The following is a 20,440-nucleotide window of genomic DNA, read 5'->3' as shown; positions in this document are numbered from 1 at the left end:
GCTCTAATTCTATATATGGATATGTAAATAAAGGCTCAAAAACCAACCAGGGCTTGCCTGATTTCCATGAGTATATGCATTTCTAAAAATGGAGTTCAGAGTTAGCAAAGATAAGCTTTATAGTAACTCTAGCCAAAGACAGGCTGCTGTTGAGAGCTGGCCTCGGTCTGACCAGTGCAAATGGAAACAGAAAAACTTCCAGCTCATTCCTGGCAAAAGGCACTCTGTGTATCTTAAAAAATTCCAGTAAAGAGGAGATTGGGAGGAAGTGAAAGATAACAATGAATGGCAGTGACTATGTCTGAGAACACAGAGGCACAAGAACTCATAGCTGTCTGCAAACACTCAGCCTGGTGACCTGGGGGGAGTAACAGGGAGAATCCAGCTTGTCCTTTGAAACCAGAAGTCCATTAAGACAGCAGGGAGGGCTTCTTCTCTGCATGTTGGGCACTCACCCTGCTGTTTTTGAAAGGAGAAAGGGATACTCACGGGAAGAGGGGGTTGCATTTGGAGGCTGCATTCCAGTTCCCACTCTCCCAGCCTGGGTACAAAGCTCCTCTCTGTTCATTTCTCCCATGGGAGTTTTTGCTTTCTTTGAAGCAGAAACAGTGGAGGTGGTACAATCCTCAAGAGTCACCATGTCACCAGGGAGGACAAGCTAGCAGTCCCCAGCAAAAGTGGTAGATGTCAGCTATTCCCTTGAGAGCCACACCTGAAGAGTTTGTTAACTCTTTTATTACAGTCTCAAAAAAAAAAAAAAGCCCCTCGTGAATACAATCATAGGATGGCTTGGGTTGGAAGAGACCTTAATGCTCATACATTTCCATCCTCCTACCGTGGGCTGGTTGCTCCCACCTACTCACCTCCTCAGGGCCCCATCCAGCCCATCCTTGAGCACCTCCAGGGATGGGGCACCACAGCTCTCTTGGCAGCAGCACCAGCGCCTCACTGCTGCTCTCTGAGAAAAGAATTCTCTCCAAACTTCTAACCAATCTAACTTCTTCACTTTGGAGGTTACAGAGCACTGGAATAGACTGTCCAGGGAGGTTGTGGAATCTCCTTTTTTGGAGATATTCAAAACCTGCCAGGATGCTTACCTGTGCAATTTGTGGGCTCCGGCTGTAGAAGGAGACTACATGATCTCCAGAGGTCCCTTCCTACCCCTACAACTCTGTGATTCTGTGTAATGAGACATGCATGTCCAGATCCTTCCTAGGACTTCTAATAAGCACTACCTTAAATGAACTGCGTACTGTCCTGAATCACAAACACATACAATGTGACTGCTGGGCTAGGGAAATACATAGTTAAATAAAAGCTAATGTAATAAAGGCATGTAATAAAGGCATGAGACAAAACACAATGGGAAGAGATGAATGCATTTTGGAACTGCACTGATCACTTAGAAGAATGCTCTCGCCATGGGAAGTTCTTCCTGATCACCCTCCAAGACACTGTCATCTTCCTATCTGCACAATCTGTGAGCAGTGACTCGAGATTTAGACTTTCTCTTGCACCGCATCTGCTTCATAGCACAAGTCAAACCACAGCACAGGACAAATAGATTCTTGTAAGGCATCGCTGATTTCATACCACTCCTGTTGTGACCACTGGCAATGGCTTACAATGAGGTGGCGTGCACTTAGTAATGCTCGTGCCATGCACTGTCACGTCATGCAGTGTCAAAACACATCAACACAGCCTTCATGCTAACTGCCATTTGCCTGTAAAGAGAGCCCACACAGATAGAATTTACAGACACAGGCTCTGTTCCATAAGGAACAGTTATTTTTGTATATAATTCATCAATAGCTACCGCAAGTATCTTTCCTACTGATAGCTCATTATCAGGATCATACAAGGGCCTCCCTTTTACACAAGAGATGCAGAGGAACTGGTCAGATATCAAAATCTCTACTATTTTCCCATTTTGAATAGATAAATCAAATTGACCTCTGCCTGTAAGAGATAAACTACTTTACTATTAAACGCAGAATAAAATTGAGCAGTTAATATAAACACGATGCTAATGTTAGCAGGATGTATTTAAATGAACATTTAAGGCATTTAGAAGAAAGCATTTCTCTGTAAGTGTGTTCAGCCACAAACCACTGGAAGCACAAGCCATGCTACTCACTACTACACTTCCATGCTCAAACACGACGACATTAACACAGACCACACACAATACCTTCAACTTTGACAAGTGTCCCAGCTCTTTAGCAGCACTGAAAATCAACTGTGTGCCCTATGATTGCAAGAAGGTAGGAAAAAAAAGGAGGGAAAAAAACATTATACACAAGATTTGCATACTTTTTCTTTGAGCAAGTCAAACCAGTTCCCAGACAGAACTTTACATAACAACCCCAAGGCCTATCTCAACAATCCTTCTTGTTATTATATTATCCAGTATAAGACCTGGCATTTCTGCAGATGCCAAATCCAGATCTACATCAGAGCACGACATTCTGCTAACTGGTTTACTCTTGCTTCAGCAGCCATACATTAAATAGGATGCACCCTATTGCACAGGGCTTCACTGGTTTTAGGGAAGGCAGTGTACTGGCTTTACCTCCAGGCACTCCTCTAGAGTTCAAGTCATCTAAATACATGTAGATAAGCACTGGGTAACATCAGTTTAAGCAGTGATATACAATTGATGACAATCTCTCTAGGAAAGTGCAGCCCAATCAGTGATGAAAGGGGTTAAGAATGTATCAGGTCAGAAGCAAAACTAGATCTGAACAGTTTCCAGATGAGGCAAACAGAGTATATGTTACAGCATCTCCTTCATATGTCAAAAACTGGCAATGGCTCTTCTCCACTGTGGCTTACTGATATTGTATGACCAATGAAGAAACAAAAAATGATGATAAATCCCAAAGACAGGAAATTTTGCTTTTAGTCACTCACACACTGATAAAATAAACCTTTGAAATATTTTCCCTGCAATAGTTACAATAGAAATATTTTTCCTTTCCACCATCACAACATTTCTCTGCTGTATAATAAATACCTCTTTTGCCTGGGAACTTAAGCCCAGTATGAAATGAGAAAGACAAAAGCAATCAAACTAATTCTCTAGCCTCCTTCCCAGACATGTTTTACGAGGTTCACTGAGATTCATTTTCTTCCATTTTGATCTCTTTCATTGATCTGCCTTTTTCTAATGAAGTCACAGCTGCCCATTTCTTCATTCAGAATAAAACCCTAGCCTACTGTAACTCAGGCCATTAATTGTGTATCCATCATATCGTGAAACTTTCTTCTCCACTTCAGCCCTCTGTGGCTAGCAGGATTTGGGCTTCCCCATGAAGCTACAGGCTCTTTCCTCCTTTAATGTCATTTTCATCATCTGTCTCAGAAAAGCGTGAGGTATGTCAGGGGAGATCTCTCAGTGACAATCTTTGGCTCTCCTCAGCTTGTAATGAGTTATTAGAGGCTACCTTTAAAAGTACATTAAAAGTGGTCTGTCTTGGGACTGGTGCTCTTAACGTCTTTATCGCTAACACTGATGATGAAATTGAGTGCACCCTCAGCAAGTTTGCTGATGACACCAAGCTGAGTGGTGGGGTTGGCATGGTGGAAGGAAGGGATGTCACTCAGAGGGCCCTCGACAGGCTGGAAAGGTGGGCCTGGGTGAATTTAATGAGGTTCAACACAGCAAAGAGCAAGGTTTTGCACTTGGGCCAGGGGAATCCCAGGCATCCATACAGACTGGAAGGAGCAGTCCTTGAGAGCAGCCCTGCAGAGAAGGACCTGGGGGTCCTCAACATGAGCTAGCAGGGTGTGATTACAGCTTGGAAAGCAAGTGCTATCCTGGGCTCCATCAGAAGAGGGGTGGCCAGCAGGGACAGAGAGGTGATTGTCCCTCTTTACTCTGCTCTTGTGAGGCCCCATCTGCAGTACTGTGTCCAGGTCTGGAGCCCCCAGTACAAGAAAGACAGAGAGCTGTTGGAGAGGTCCAGAGGAGAGCCACACAGATGATCAGGGGGCTGCAGCATCTCCCCTACGAAGACAGGCTGAGGGAGCTGGGCTTGTTCAGCCTGGAGAAAAGAAGGCTGCAGGGTGACCTCATTGCAGCCTTTCAGTACCTAAAGGGAGCCTGCGAACAGGAGGGAGTCAACTCTTTGAAAGGGTAGATAGCAGCAGGACAAGGAGAAATGGTTTTAAGTTGAGGGAGGGAAGAATTTAGGTTGGATATCAGGGGGAAGTTCTTTACAGAGAGAGTGGTGAGGTGCTGGAACAGGCTGCCCAGAGAGGTTATGGATGCTCCGTCCCTGGAGGTGTTCAAGGTCAGGTTGGATGGGGCCCAGGGCAGCCTGATCTGGTATTAAACAGGGAGGTTGGTGGCCCTGCCTGTGGCAGGAGGGTTGGAGATTCGTGATCCTTGAGGTCCCTTCCAACCCGGGCCATTCTGTGATTCTGTGATACATATAAATGTTATCAGAGGTATCACCTGGGGGTTTCCCAGCTGAATGCCAGAAATAAGATTTCAGGGACAATCAGACACATTGTTGGGTAGCACTTTGTACACAGTTGGATGTTTCTGCTTGGGAAAGCATTCAGAGAATACAAAGCTCATCTCTGGGGTCTGCTGGCTCTCTATGGACCACAATTACCCAAAGGTCTCCAGTAAATGCAGTTCTCCATTCTACAGTCCTTCTTCTCTCTCCTCTGCTATCCTTTCTTATCTCAATAATCTTTCACCCTTCACTTAACCACAACTGACGTGAACACTGCTCATCCCATATCCCTGGAATTTAAACTCAGCAAGATGCAAGACCAGAATTATTACATGGCCCTTTGTGCCTGTTTATGCCAACCAGTTTGCCTTCGCAGTTGATGACTTCTTCAGTATTCATTTGATGCCTTTTAACTCAGTGCTCTGCGGAGCAGGAATTAGGTTCTGTTGCAAAAATGACTGTTAAAAGTATTTTTTTTTTCCTTTGAATTGAACTTAAGATCAGCCTCACTGATGCGTTCCCCTGAGCAAAAAACCTTCTTCATATCTGCCAGTGGAAAGAGCAGGTATCTTTGTACAGAAGAAAAGCGTGAGCAGCTTACAGCAGTAATAAAGGGAAACTGAGCTCTGCTCTAGGGACACTGGACACCCTCTTCTCTTTACAACAGTCTAGAATTGAATTTCTAAATGAGATGCTTTTTTCTTTAGTTTTGCCACCTTCTGAAATTGCTCAAACTCTGTGATTCCGTGACCTGAATTCAGACACCCTATTAAATTGCTCTCACCATAACCCTCACCTGGCCCTCACTGATCATCAGCCTTTTATGTTTGAATAGAAATCAATACAGAGTGAACATTATTGACTTTATAGCTAAACAGAAGCTCTTGGTAACTGATTAAATTCATAACTCTTAAGGGAAAAAGGTGTAGGCAAGGATGGCTAATGCATCCATAAGTTAAAGCTTTTGAAATTAGACAAGGAGCTTAACTTGATGCCAGTACCTTACAGGAATTCTAAAAACAACTCTCAAATTTTTCTGTATTTCCAACAAGGAAAATAGGACATAACTGCATTCAGAGAGACACAAACAGAGACTTCACTTTGGGACACACCAGATTATCCAAGGGACACAGCTTCAAACGGTGTTTTGGTACCCAGTATTGAATGCTGTCAGACACATCAGCTATTCAGTGAGACTGATCATAAGGCTTGTGGTCTTAAAACTCAAGGTATTGAAGACTGGGGACCAACCAGAAAAACAATTAACAATTGCTTTTTATTTTTTTTTTTTTTACAACCCGGACTTTGAAAAAATGAAGTAGCTCCAAGATACACTAATCTTAACATTTCTTGATCCAGTCTTTCCAGTTTCCATTTGATTCTTAATCTTCATATATATATTTCAGCAACATTAACTAGCCTAGGCACGTAGCCTGCCTGCTGCAGGCTTCAAAAGAGGGCAGGTCAGTAACACTGAGCAATACCCAGTGACGCGATACGCTTCAAGGAACAAAGCTGCTCAGATAACTGCTTTGCGGCGCTTCTTGCCCATTTTGCTAATCCTCATCAATCAGTGCCAATCTCTGTCAATGTGTCTGCAAGGAGAAGTTATTTTACTGCCGTGCCATTTGTCATCAGTGCTGGAAAAGCCTAATGAAAAACTGGACAGCTGCTTTCTCTGCCAAGTGGTATTCTTGTAAACAAGATGCTCAAGAAGTTATTAGTTATTCATGGAAAACATATTGCAAAGTTTTACAGACAGCATTTATTCCAGGTGCAGCTATAGGGAAATAAGGCGACTATGCTTAGATATTGTGTACTTTTGAGAGAAACTGCTCACAACAGGATTGATTCAAATGTCAAGGACAGAAGACGAGGGATAATTAAGACTCCTATGAATTGCTTCTGCTTAGCTTTTGACAAATACAGCTGGAAAGAGGACAGACCTTGGACAGCATCAGTTTTCCAGGTCCTTTCTGCATCATTAATTTTACCTTCCTAAACTTTTTTGGAAATCTGAAACAGGTCCACAGTCTGCAACATGGAGATTTTGAATTTCCTGTTAAAGATCTATGTTTTTTTTCCCCAGTAATAGCATTTGGAAAGAGATCATCAGCTGATTCAAGCCTAATTGCTAGAAGCCAAAGGAACTGTACTGATTTATATTCCCAGAGACTCCAACTATCACACTTTAGCTCTGCTACTGCTCCGTTGACAAAGTTAGGAAACAAAAGCCTACTGTCTTTTGAATTTCAGTCCTTTCTTGGAAAATGTATCATTACTCGGGCTTATTTTCTGAGACACATTAATGCAAGGAAGTTTTATCTGACATTGTACATTCCTTTCTTAAATCTTTTATCTTCTATATTCAGCAACAATGAGACCTGCCCCTTTGTTAGCAGCATTTAAGTTCATTTAACAAGCTTCACCAACCTATCAGAAATTGGACTTTTTTAGGTGCCAGAGCCTACTAAACACTGAGGGAATAGGTTTAAAAGAGGAAATGAAGAAGAGGAAATAACATCCTCTAGGTACAAAGGTCTGAATACATGTGCAGGTCACTGACCATCATTTTACTGAAGGCTAAGAAAGCTTTTTCTCCCCACCAAGACAGCCCTGGATTCTTTTGAACCTAGCAAGCACAAGGGAGAGGTTCGATTTAAACTAATACAAGCTTAGAAAGTCTCAGAAAAGCTCTTAAAAAGCTCTACACTCTCCTCCAAGAATCGCTTTGGACTATTCACAGGGAAACCTAAAGAACAGTCAGTTTGGAAGTCATATGTAAAATCTGTCTGCAGCTTAAGGAAAATTTGTTTTTATCCTGCACCATGTATTCATTTAGTGAAGAAAAGTCTGACGAGTTGGGAAAAGCACAGCAGGAGCGAGCAGTGGAGTGTCACATGAACGGCCACAATGTGCCGTGTGAAGTAAATAAAGGCAGGCTTTGGAGGAATCATTTGTGTGTGAATTAAGCAGCTCCTCACTGACCTGACCAGTCACTGATGAAACTATCGCTTTGTTCCAAGGGAGAGAGAAAGAAATATAACTCTAATCTGTTAATATCCCCAAGAGCTGTGTGCTGAACTTCAAAATCAGGATTCCCAGATAGCTGTGTTTGCATATCCACTCACCCAAGACAGAGAGTGTTTAATTAAATGTTGATCTTTACTTAAAACAAGCGAGGCATGAAGTGCTCCATGAATTACAGGCGATCATGTTGCTACTAATCTCAACACACCACCAGTCGATACCCAGAGAGGCAGAAGCCAGTCATCTGAGAGTCATTAAGGCACCTGCCATCTCAGTCCATCAGTGCCAGGCTACCAAGTGCCCTATCTGCACTGCATCACTCACACACAGTAGCTGCATGCTGTCTCATCTGAGCCCCACCCTACAGAAAATCTTTCAAAAGCAGCTCAGAGTGGAAGGGAAAAGATCAGGTTATCTTCCCCATGCTAAACTAATTTACATGGAACAGATAGGACTGGAGAACAGCAGGCACTAAAGCACCTTGCAGTGACCGACTCACGCAAAGTTAGAGATACTGCAGTGTGTAGAAGTTCTTCTACCTGAGAATGCCTTCCGTGACCACTATCAGAAACATATCACATCTCTAGCAAGTTTACAGAAAAGAGAGAAGTTAAATATTCCAGAAAAGGGACTCTTTCAACCATGAACATCCTCTCCACTTAAGGTCTGTGGAAGTGTTCTTGGAGGAGCCCGAATCCAGGGGTCTACTGAACATACAGAGGTATCATCAGGACTTTCTCCTGCCGAGGGCTGGGAGGAGAATGAGTTACATTGCTGAGACCCCGTCCCCTCTAAAGACTGCTTCTTAAAGCAGTTCAACAGAAAGAAACAAATTTCATCTTCTTAATCATTTTTTCTTCCCTTCTGGATTGAAAAGAAAAACAGATGATCGCTCCTAACCTGAGCTCGGAGCAAACAGTCTTTAGCAAATTTATGCCTCACACTGATTTTGTGCTTAGCAAGGATGACAGCACCGTATCCCGGTGGTTCTGTTTAAACTCATCATCATCGAGGCCAGACGCAACGGTGCTCTCAGAGCAAAACATCCTTACTGCAAGTTGCAGGTTTGCATCATTAATCTACATGCTGCAACCCAAGAAATCCACTCAAATTATTTAGGCAACTGCTAAATAGTGAAAACTACTATTGTTCTATTCACTACTGGGATGAAATAAATTAGCATTAATTAGTCACAGACCACAAGTTCTCTCCAAAACAGATGAAAAGAAGTCCTGGATCATTTCCAGATAATGAGGTTATGGTTCAAACTTTACACTGCCTACAACTGAGTGTCATCTCCAGAGCAGCTGGGTGTGCATGACTGACATTTAATTGATTGCTGTGGCTTCTCAGAATTGGGAAAGAGGTTAATCCTTCATTGCTAAAAAACGTCCCCACATTAATAACACACATTCATTCAGCACGTCCACACAGCTGAACAATTATATAAAAGACCGCTCTGAAGGAAAACTGGACACACTTCCAGTTCCCCAACTTCAGAGATAGAGAAACCATGCCAGCCCATACTGATGTTAAAACACCATGGAAGATGTAATTAAAAAACAATGCTAAATTGACCACTTTTATGCAGAGGAACACCTGACCAATGCATGACCATAATTAGGCAAAGTGTTTACAGGCACTGTTCTAATGCCATGAAGCCAACACTAACTGCCAAATAAGCCCTCTTACACAGTTTTCTCTAAGGGACTACAAATCAATGTGAGTTGATATAATTGGCGACTCCTGTTAGATCATGGATATTGAATTGTTTTTCTGTGTTTTCTTTCTATAGTGTGCTCTGTATCTTGCTAACCCACTATAAATAGAGCTGCTCTCTTACTTTAATAGATGTGTTTTTCCATCCTAGAGCAGTCTCCGTGCAGACAAATTTACCTGGACAGATGACTCATTAGGCAAGGAGCTGAGTTACATGGGGAATGGCAACACTTTCTGCTATGAGTCAGGAAGGAGAAAATGCTTTACCGTATGGTCTGTAAGAGGAGGCAGCACAATCAGCTTCTCCATGGTATTCATTACCACCCTCCAGAGCTCTTTCAGCACCCGTTTTAGCACTGTCTTTTCACACACAGTTGCAAACAGTGTCAGGCTGCGGGGAGAGAGCAAGAAATGAGTAAATTCAAAATGCAATTTCCAAGGAATAAGGAGATGTGTATGGGAGAACCAGTGTCCCACCTAATGCAGTTTTTCATAACAATTGCTCTAGAGGTAAATAAAAAAAAATCTTCCTTTTTCATAAAGTACAGTATGCCTTTGTTCTTGGAGCTCTAGGGCTAAAGCCATTGGGATTACTGACATCTTTGATCTTAGCAATTTCTGTTTACGGACCTGCAGATTATGCAGGATATCACTAAATTGTTATTTGGAATACTCTCATCCATAACAGGCACAACCAAGCTGATTCCTCTTAAGGAACTTCCTGCTGCGTGGGGCTTACAGAGTAAAAAGGAAAAAAAATATACAGATACGGAATAATGGGTTTATATCTTCATGGGTTCATTATTACGATCCTTACCGAATAACTGAATGAATACTGCCCATACTATTATGCACACTGTTACTGCAGAAGTTTCTGCCTTTGATAGCAGTTGAAGTCCTTAAATGAAAACCACCTCAGAGCAATGACAGGACTAATCTAAATATTGTTGCAACTGGATTCATCAGCAATCACCTACCACGTGTTTATTATCTTTCATATAAAGCAGAATGCTTTATCTCTCTGTGGATTCCTCCTTTACTACTGTGCAGGCTACCAAAAAGGCCAAGAAACATAAGATTTTCTTTGAAGCCCAACAATCACTTCCAATGGCATTTTGTAACCACACTGGGAGAGCTATAAAGGACGAACTCTGCAGCCACTAACAGTGCACAGATGGTAGCCAGCTCTTCTACAGAATGTAACATAGATTTCCTATTTTACCCACAGCCAGTTTGTAAACGAGTGAAACCGAATAGGAACAAGATTGATGTGGGCAGGATGCTGGAGGCAACAAAAATGATTTTCCTTCTACAGAACAGGGAAGAATATACTCCAGGCTTAGACTATGACTTGTGCCATGGTTATATGAAAAGTCTGTAGCACCCTAAGCTTCCTCTGATTGAAAGGAAGGCATCTGCTGAGGATCAGTGAAGGCATACAGGGAAAATGCTCAAAAGAGAGGGCTCCTAGATAAACGCTTGCTGCAAAGGGTCACTTACCACATGGTAACAAAAAAAGAAAAGAAAAAAAAAAAGATGAGATGATGAATTAAAAAAACAACAAACTTATTATTTTAAACGTGTAGGTTTTCATTTCTCTCACAGCATTTGATAGGAAAATATCAGGCCACACCTTTCAAAATAAAGAACTGCTGTGCAACAACAGGAAGTTTAACTTCATACTAAGAGAAAAAATATCCTTTGGTGGATGGAGAGCTGTTAAGAATTATGTGCAGATAGCAACAGAAAGTCCCTGAACAACTGAATAATGTTGCATTGTGTTAATGGCAACAGTTAATTAAAGCAATGGATCTACAGTTCATCTGAGTCAAGCCTGATCTACAGAAAGCTTGTGTACATCACCTAGTTCAGAAGTGTATTTTATAGTCAGAACAGCACTGGCTATTGAATAACAGGCTGTGTATATATCCAGTAAGCATTGCAGCATGCTTGCTAATTGGCTTTAGAGTAGTTTGTATAGGAGATACATGTAGAGTTTACGGTGTGCACCAGTCTTTTCCACTACCTGATCAGCAGTGCATTTTGCTGATTGCTATAACTGCCAGAGGGAAAAAGGGAAATGAGGGTGAGATATGGCACTGAATGTAGATTGAAGAGATTATCCATGGCATGAGAAAAAGACAGATATGGGAAGAAAAACCATTAATCTTTCCTGAGAATTCACAGGCTGGACAACTCAAGAGCAGCTCAAGAACGTGGAGCTATTCTTCCTCCCCCCACCGCATTCCCAATCTGATGTAATGTATGTGTAACATGTATCTGAGCACTCACTTTCCATCCAGGAAATCCATTAATGGCCTCAGGACATTATCTGCATCTTGTGCAACCGTGTTTCTGGCATTTGCAGGAACATTTCCTGTCCCTTTCACTTGACAGAGGATATCAGACATCTGCTTGACACATTCATCAATACGAGCCTGAAAGCTGGGCAGGTAAGAGAAGCAAAACCAAGATTATCAATAGCAGATCTTGCCACTGGTACATAAAGGAAAATATTGCAAGTCCATAAACTAGGCACTCAGTTATACACTCTTCCTCCCTGAGATCTGCTCTTTATTTACTTACTAATATCTGTTGCCAGGAGGCATGCTATCCAGTTCCTCATGACCCATCCAAAGTCTTGAAGATCACAGAGACAGCCTGAAAGCAGGTACTGATGGAAACCAGTCCACTGCGATACAGGCTGTGTTATACCAAAATGTCAAACTGGGATGTGGGGCTCAGTTGCACAATGAGCACGCTGTGCTCATCGACATGCAAGAGGCATACATAAAGCACAGCTACCTTTCTATCTTTTACTGCACAGAAGAGGTTCAAAATGAAATAATACAGTGGTTAAATATGATGAATAGCACAACAGAACCATCAACATATCCACTCAGAGAATAAAAGGAAACACTATGACATTTTAAAGAACAATTTCTAACCACAGACATGACATTTAGTTATCCACTAAAGGCACAGAAGCTTGCATCAAGGAGGAGAAACCAGTGCTAGTAGCTCAGGCAAAGATTTAAGAACAGAAACACCTGCTTTATGTAAGTGGCACGAACTCTTGTGTGACTCATTAGGGCACCCATGTATTGGGTCCCAGCATAAAACTCCCTCTGCCATGTGGCTCTAACCTTCCTTCCCAGCCCATCACCTCTTCCTTTTCCTGCAGTGCCACTCTCCAGTCTTGTGGCATTTCTGCTTCACTTCCAACATTCATCTCCCTGGAGCAATTCCAGACTGATGGCGTGTTCTCTGCATCCCCTTCCATCTTTCCTTCTCTAACAGACAGGAGCTTGCAGCAACCAGTTGTGGCTACAACAGCTTAACCAGAAGAGTAAGCCACATCAAATACAACAGTACCAACAATCCCCTGTACTGCTGGCAGTCCTTATTCTGTTGCAGGGTAATCTCATACCACAGTTCTTCCAAACAGCACACTGGCTGTGAAACCCTTGCTTGAAGACACTGCAAGCCCCCTGCCAGGGAATTAAAAAATGATTTTTTTCAAAAGTAAAAGTTAATGTGGGGCAAAATTATCACCAATTACAAAAAATGGTGAAACAGTTACTGTGGCAACGGTTTACCTGAAGCTCTTGCACACATACAGGTTGACAGGAGCCCTTGGCAGCAGAGAGTTAAACCAGCCTAACCTCTGCAGTCAGACAGGGCCCTCTGCTCCCCCACTCCCACAGGAATTCCTTTCCTCACTCCTGTCACTTCCAAGAACAAAACAGCAGCTAGCCTTGCATGAAGCATGAGCCCTTTCAAGTTTCCCCTTCTCTGTTGAAATCCTTTAAAGCACAAAATGCTTCTGTTTGTAGACATAGCCCTCTCTCAGCACAAAGGTGGCAAGGCTTTCCCAGCAGGTGCTGCTTTCCCAGCAGGTGCAATTAGCGCACGCAGATGAAGCACGGTAAGATCTTCAGTGTCAGGTTGCACAGTGTTGTAGGAGCAGATGTTTACAGCTAGGTATAGAATATCGTGCATATCTGTCTTACCTCCCACATTTACATCAGAAGCTCCTGCTTATGTAGTGCACTGCAGCTTCGCTTTTCATTCCCTATTACTGCTATGGAATAAGTGAAGCATCTGAGCTGTGTGACTGGTTAATCTCTTGCTGGCACATCTCTCAAACTCTCTATGGTATGTATGCTGATGCTGAATAATCTCTTTAAATCATATTTGCAAATGTCAAGATGGTACCCTAATTGTCTTGTAGCAATGACACCATGGAGACAGGTTTCAGATACTAAAACTCAACCCCTAATGAAGATTTCTCACTCATCCTCCACCTAATTATGAATCTTATCGATTCAACTCAGTTACTACTCAGATCTCTCCATTTCTTGCTATACCATCCATTACTGGCAATGGGAACTCCCCATTAGCTCTGTCTGCTCAAATCCAGATAAAGGCTGACAAATCCTACCACGATTTTTGGTCCTAAGTACTGCAAATCTGTAGCCTGTAAGAAGCCAGCTTGGTACAATTTGCCTTATTTCCCTTACCCAAGTTTCTGCTATTGACTGTATGTGCCTGTATTAATCTTGTTATACAGCACAACATGAAATTAATGGGGTTTATCAGGAGAAACGGTTGCTTTTGAAGATCAGTTGGGAAACCTGTAATTCTAGATTCAGTTTAACTGACATTTTTATGGCCCACTCCAAAATTTATATTATAAATTCAAGCACATTTTCATCCTCAGGTAAAATGCATCATGATTTGAAGTAAAATTTAATTGCCATCTATTACTCCAGCAGTTCACTGAAACACTGCAACGAGTCAGTCTCAAATTCTAAACCTTTTCCCTTTGTATTCAATACTCATTTAACAATCAGAAATCAGTGAGCTGTTTCATGCATGTAGAGCAGAACATTTAAACAAGAATGCTCTTCATAAATGCTAAGTTGAAAACAGCTTTCCAAGCAATAAAAGAGCAGACAATTCTGTTACTGACAAGCACTGCTTACAGAAAAAAATTCTTTCTGTGTAATTCAAATACATTTTACAGTTGAGAGATCTCTGTTTCTTAGCATAGGAATACAGAAATGAGGGACTTACAAAGATATTCCTCACTCTCTTATATGGTCTCAGTATTTAAAAGACCATGAATTTATGGGAAAAATACAATGTGGTCAACATAAATTTTTCTGTTCTTTATCTGACTAAGTGAGATTAGAGAAGGATCTAGAAAGGAGCGCTTCATGAGCAGGGACCTTGTTATACTCACCTGTTACCAAACACTGCACTCAGTTCATCCAAAACGTTGTTCAGCTTCACCTGGAGCTCTTTGAGATGGTCGCTTGCTTCTGCATCCAGCTGTGTATGAAAGAAGGGCACTTAGCTTGAGCCCAGAGGGCAGTCTGTTCTCCTTTACACTGCTCTTGTTCCCTACTGAGATCACCCTTAACAAGCAGGTAAACCACCAACACTGGACTTTACCAGCTGGGATCCTTTCCTCCACTGCCTCCTGCTCTTAAAGAAGCCACAAAATCATCAACAGATACTTGTCCAACCAAACAGCAGCAAGGGCTGTCTCTGGCGCCAGCATTCTCATAATCCTCTTCCTGATATTCATAGAGTTAAGAAAGTGAATCTGCATTCCCCATGGCCAACAGAGCAAGCAGGCTGAGAAATCAGCAAGTACTGATTTATGGCCTCGAGCTGCACCAGGGGAGGTTTAGGTTGGATATGAGGAAAAACAGAAAGGGTTGTTAAGCACTGGAATAGGCTCCCTGGGGAGGTGGTTGAGTCACCATCCATAGGTATGTTTAAAAGCTGTTTGGATGTGGTGCTCAGGGACATAATTTTAGCAGGGGGGGTTGTTAGGGTACTATGGTTAGGTTGTTGTTGGACTCGATGATCTTTAGTCTCTTTTCCAACCTGATCAATTCTATGATTCTATGATTCTACTGCATGTTACCTTGGGTTCATGGGTCATTTAGTCATTGTAAGTCTAGACTGAATGCTATTTACTTGAGTAATTCTCCATGTAGCCTTGAAAGATACTATTTCACCTTCCGCCCTGCTGTCAGTATTCAAGCTTAAAACTAAACCAGCCACTGCTCCCAGATGATTGGACACAGCTATTCTGAAAATCCACAGTATCACAGCAATAACAGTTGCACACTTAACAATTTTTGAGCACAAGCAGCTCCACTTTCACAAAGATCTGGACAACTTTTTCAGTGCAACTAATCAGAAGGGACTTGACCAAAAAAACATGTAGAAGCACCCCAAGCACTAAATGGATGCTGCATACGCTGTAAGGAAAGCGTGCTGCTTTATAACCAGCCCAATGCCATCTGTTTTTCCATTTAGCAGTGCCCTGTACTCCAGCTGTAGTCACCCCTCCAGCCTTGAAACAGCCAATTCTGACCAATCCACCTGTGTGTGCACATAACACCCCATGATGAATGCTTTGAGACCATTTGCTTTGAAAAAGTGATTTGTAAAACAGATTTTCTCTACTTACTGTAGAGGAAAAACTTTCCAGAAATGTTTGCATTCATTCCTACCTCCAAAGCAGATTATCTGTTTACCAATGTAATGGGCTAGATGCCAGTACAGTGGCTAAAAATCAGTTCAGATTTTTACATTACGTTCACATATGCAGGACTTGAACATGACAGGAACTCACACTACCGTACTCAGTGCTGATGCACTCTTTGTATTTCTCAGCTTCTGTTAGGGAAAGACAAGCCTTAGGGGACACAGAATCTGATCTGTTCATTTTCCTTTGGAAGGTGGCGTGGAAAACTATCAGATGCTTAAAACTATGCAATGAAACTCATGGATCAGAGTTCTGAAGAACAGAATAAAACAAGCAAGAGATTGCTTGGGCCTTAGAACTTTAGGTGCTAGCCATGATTATTTTTCTTTTTTGAAGTGAATTTGTATCCCTATGATTTTTAGAGCTCCCTCATTACAAAGGCAAACTAAAGATAACATCATGCCAATCAGTTATTCCAGCCAAACTCGTGGATAACAAAACAAAACCAGCATCTGTTGGTGATGCAATTTGTGACTTGTTTTACCAAACATGACCTGGACTCAGCAATTTAACAATCTCCAAGCTTCTTCTTGCTATCATATTTCTTGATTGCAATCTGGTTTTCTTCGGGGCAGAAGAAAGGTTAAGTGCTACATCTGGGACTGCAAAAAGAGAGAGCTGAAGCAATGCTTTGCCAAGGGGACACCACCCATCATCTGTGGTGACAAACGGCCTCTCCTCCAGACTAACAGCCCACAGCTTTCTGGGTGCAACTGGTAAGACAGTTTGCCAGATTTACCTTTCAGGCACCCAACCTTACCCTTGTGAAGCAAAGTCCTGATAGACATTCCGGTTCAGCAGTCACCAAGGGTGCTGTCATTCTAGAATGCCTGTTTGTTCCAAACAATTGCTACTACAAAAGGAGAAAGAATCTATACTGCATGTTATTGTTTGCTAATCCATAGGTATTAACATGATTTGGCTTGAAATTAAACATCAGAGAATTAACTGAGTGATTTAAGTCCATTAGAAAGGGGCAAGTAGATTTCACATATTAAATGACACATCAGTCACAGAGTCCCTGTAGCACACGGTGTAACTGCAAATTTTGCCAATATGGAGAAGCAGTGATAGCAGCGTTCAAATAGAACAGTCTCCATTCTGCTGTTCAGCCAATGAATTCTAACTATATCAGCTACCACTGATAGCAGGAAATTCCACTTGGACTGCATGATAAATCTGGCAGGTAGCATGAAGCAGTATTATGCAGTTGGGTCACTACATCACTATGTCATGATCAGATCATTTCTATTGGAAGCTATCACTCAGCAGGCTTACTATATCCATTCTGTGGGTGTACTGGAGATGATTCAGAGGAAGAAAGCTAACAAAAAGTTCTCTGCTGAAAACATATGAGAGTACCAATGCCAAGGCGGCTTCTGATCCCTAAGCAAATGCTCCAGGTCTGTTAGAAATAAAGGCTGCCATTTGCATGGTTGTACGTTGAAGTTGAATGTGCGTTATGGAAGGGTGAGGTGCAAGCAAAACAGGGAGGCATTAACTCTGTATCTACATTTCTAAGTAAAAAGCAGAATCTCTTCATTTTCTGTGACTATTTGAGAGAACCTGGGCTTCGAAGTCTCATCTGAGCACATTCAAGGCTGGAACCTTCAAGGTATCTGCTTATTTACACTGTTTAGAACTTCATTTAAAGTTGATCTTTTATGGATGAAACTGAACCCACAAGATTTGTTCTGATGTGCTTCCAAATTCTCCATGAGATGCCACTCATTCTTGCTTGGTTTCTGCACACAGTGATGAAGCATGAGCAGCCAGAATTGGAAGGGTGTTTTGCAGTTGGAGAAACACAATTTTCTCTTTCCAGAATGCAGTGGATGTTAATCAATTCACATCTTAAAGCAGGAGAGCCTGTCATATCATTTGGTCTGATGAATCAGCAAGCAGAGAATCTTGCTCTGAACTCCTACTTTAAGCTTACACAGGTTGTACGGTTTGTCTGGCTCCAGTTTAAGGTCACTGACTGCTGTTCTGCCTCCCCAGCTAACAAGTGGGAGCTCTTCTCTGCAGAGGTAACTGGGCGCAAGTTCATGCTGGACATCCCTAAAGGGATTTTCTGCACTGAACTTTCAAGCATCTCTCCTCTTTCCTACAGAGTTCAAGAGTAAGAAGCCTGGTGAGCTGCATCCAAGCAAGATTTTCAACAGTAGAGAGGCCTTAGTTATGGCACATGGGAGGGTAAAGAGGAGCAACCAGGAGATGCCATAAATCCTTTGAGAACTTTCCTATAAAACCTTGGCTGTTTCTAAGTTCTCCTCTAATTCATGATTCAGGTAGGCAACTTAGGACTTAAAATGTGGAGTAACACTGGCTAAGCATTAAGAAGAGAGTTTCCCAGAGCATTAATTGTACAGCTTAACTTGTAACTGAAAATTAAAATTGCATGATGATAATCTGCTGCTTCTTGATAGCTAATGCTCTGGGTTCCCTAGGCAGTGCTCATCTCCAATATTCACTCTGTACACTTGACTTCAAGGGGAAAAGTGCAGAAATGTTTTAAGCTAGGTTTCCACAGCACGTATAGACCCAGCAGTGGGGAAAACGTAAGAAGCTTTTAATTTCAGTGCTTATGAGTTCATAATTTAGAAACAAACGAAGGAAAATAATGGGCTATAGAAAGCAGTTTCTCACAAAATGAGAATAGCTTATTGTAGTATCACAGTGTACAGACACAAGCCTCTAGGAAAGCTGCACTGGTGGTTAGAAAATGCAGGTCACATCAGGTTTCAGTAGGTAATGTATGAAGAAATAAATGGGGCCAAGATCAAGAAACACTAGCAAAGAACCTATACAGCCCATTTTAACAAAGAACAATCCAGTTTCAAATTTTATTTATGTACAATTATGTACAGTTTCTGCCCAGCACTCATTTGCAATTCCATTGCCTATTATGCTTTTTATGCAAACTGTAACTCCATATATTCTGCCTTTCCAAAATCTGCATCAAGAATGTATGGAATGCCTCAGAGCCACACTGAAGCTGTTCTGATCCTGCGAAATCAACAGATCTCAGATAGGAAATAAAATATTAATGATGAATGCTAAAAGTAATCTAAAATACTTTTTCCTATGAACTAAAAATGTATGTGTATGTTCCTTGGGATCTCAAGCAGAGACAAAGAGAGACATTCTGCAGAGAGGTCTCTGATGCACTGATGTCCTGACCTTCCCAACTAGTAATGTTCCAGGATCACACGATGTCACATATGAAACCAAGAGACAATTGTTTGCAGTTTTTTTACCTTCTAAGGTTGGGAAAGAATATGAGAAGTGAGGACAAAAAAAATATTCCCCACATGCAGAAAAAAAAAAAGAATAGGAAGGCACTGTATTCAGGACTCAAATTCCATGAGATAGTACCAAGTAAGCACTTCCCTTTCATGTTATGCCATTACACTGCATGGTGCCTACAGGTGAGCCCTGAAGCAAGAAAAAGACAGCATGCTTGTTGACATGCTACGTTTCCAAAGCAGTTGTCTCACCAGTTGACACTGGTCAATCTGCATCAGAAAAAGGACTACTCCAACTGCAGATCTGTTTACTCCCTCAAAACAAAGGATCTAGCAGATTTCAACTCAAGAAGCAAAGCACTGCTTAGTCACCACGAGGAAAATCCCTAAGGAAAGCAAACAACTCAGGCACCTAGCACAGCACAAGATGCTTCTGGTAATCAGTGGCAGCCTAATGAAGTGGAAAGCAGCATTTGAAAGGAGAAGAAAAAAGGCCACTTCCAAAAGACAGCTCCCTAGCATGTTTGTCAGTTTTTATCCTACATGTTTTATCACTCACAGTTGGAGTTCCTCTCCATTTTTTTCATCCAATTCCATTATTTTTTCCTGAAGAAAAAAGTGTTTAGTTACCATTGTTATTGCAATGAGGAGCATATATAATTTTATTTCTTGATGTAGAGGTAAGAAATTAAGATTGTTGAGATCACATGTGAAAGAATAAAAGCAGTTTCCCTTGCACCATGGGGTAGATCTTTTTACTGAGATTTTTGCAACTTCTTAGAATTCTGCCACTAAACACCAGAAAGATTTGAAACAGCATGCAAGCAAAAACTGAGCTGCCCATCAGCAAAGTGAACTTTCCTCTTGGCATACAGCTCACAGCACAATTCTACCACAACACAACCAAAGAAAATGCACTTAGGCTTTGAAAACTATTTTTTCCTAACATCAGAATCAGCAGCCTTTTCTTCAGCTTCCTGAGTCTTGAAAAGCAATGAAAAAGAAAAGAAAAAAAAACAAAACACACTGATTACATCATAGCAGAAACAGTGATTTAGAAGAGAAAAGTCTTATTTCTCTACAAATGGCTGTACAAGAACAAAGAAAAAAACTAAGAAAGGTATTTACATTCATGGACACATCTGAGTATCCTACCAGTTCAGAACTCATAGATTTGTTTGTCTGCATACATTAGATATTGGACATTTAATGCCAGAGGTACCATTCCACATTTATATGCCATGTGAAAGGACTTGATGTCTACAGTTCTCAGACATATCTGTCTTTAGAGTTGTGAAACCACCAGCCATGCCCACATTTAGCCCATATAAGCACAGTATACACCCTGTTCTTTCCTCCTCCGTGCTGCTCTGTGCCCTGAAACATTTGCTCCTACATCTTACAAA

The 20,440-nt window shown here is 41.7% G+C and overlaps 1 protein-coding gene across 9 annotated transcripts in view; it reads right to left on the bottom strand.

Annotated features, from left to right (window-relative positions):
* The window catches only part of UNC13B (unc-13 homolog B), a 206,076-nt gene that overhangs the window by 13,072 nt on the left and 172,564 nt on the right, over positions 1–20,440 (bottom strand). For 4 of the 9 annotated variants that reach the window (XM_048930940.1, XM_048930941.1, XM_048930934.1 and 1 more), the window contains 5 exons: positions 19,982–20,017; positions 14,464–14,552; positions 11,508–11,660; positions 9,483–9,606; positions 2,192–2,248 (listed from right to left, as the gene is read on the bottom strand). In XM_048930940.1, the coding sequence (XP_048786897.1) occupies positions 2,192–2,248; positions 9,483–9,606; positions 11,508–11,660; positions 14,464–14,552; positions 19,982–20,017 (459 nt within the window). The remainder of the gene's footprint in view (positions 1–2,191; positions 2,249–9,482; positions 9,607–11,507; positions 11,661–14,463; positions 14,553–19,981; positions 20,018–20,440) is intronic. The other 5 variants (XM_048930942.1, XM_048930943.1, XM_048930935.1 and 2 more) reach the window with 2 other exon arrangements.

Source organism: Lagopus muta, chromosome Z (assembly GCF_023343835.1).
Source record: "Lagopus muta isolate bLagMut1 chromosome Z, bLagMut1 primary, whole genome shotgun sequence".
Lineage (NCBI taxonomy): Eukaryota > Metazoa > Chordata > Aves > Galliformes > Phasianidae > Lagopus > Lagopus muta.
This window is presented reverse-complemented; position numbering and strand designations above follow the sequence as displayed.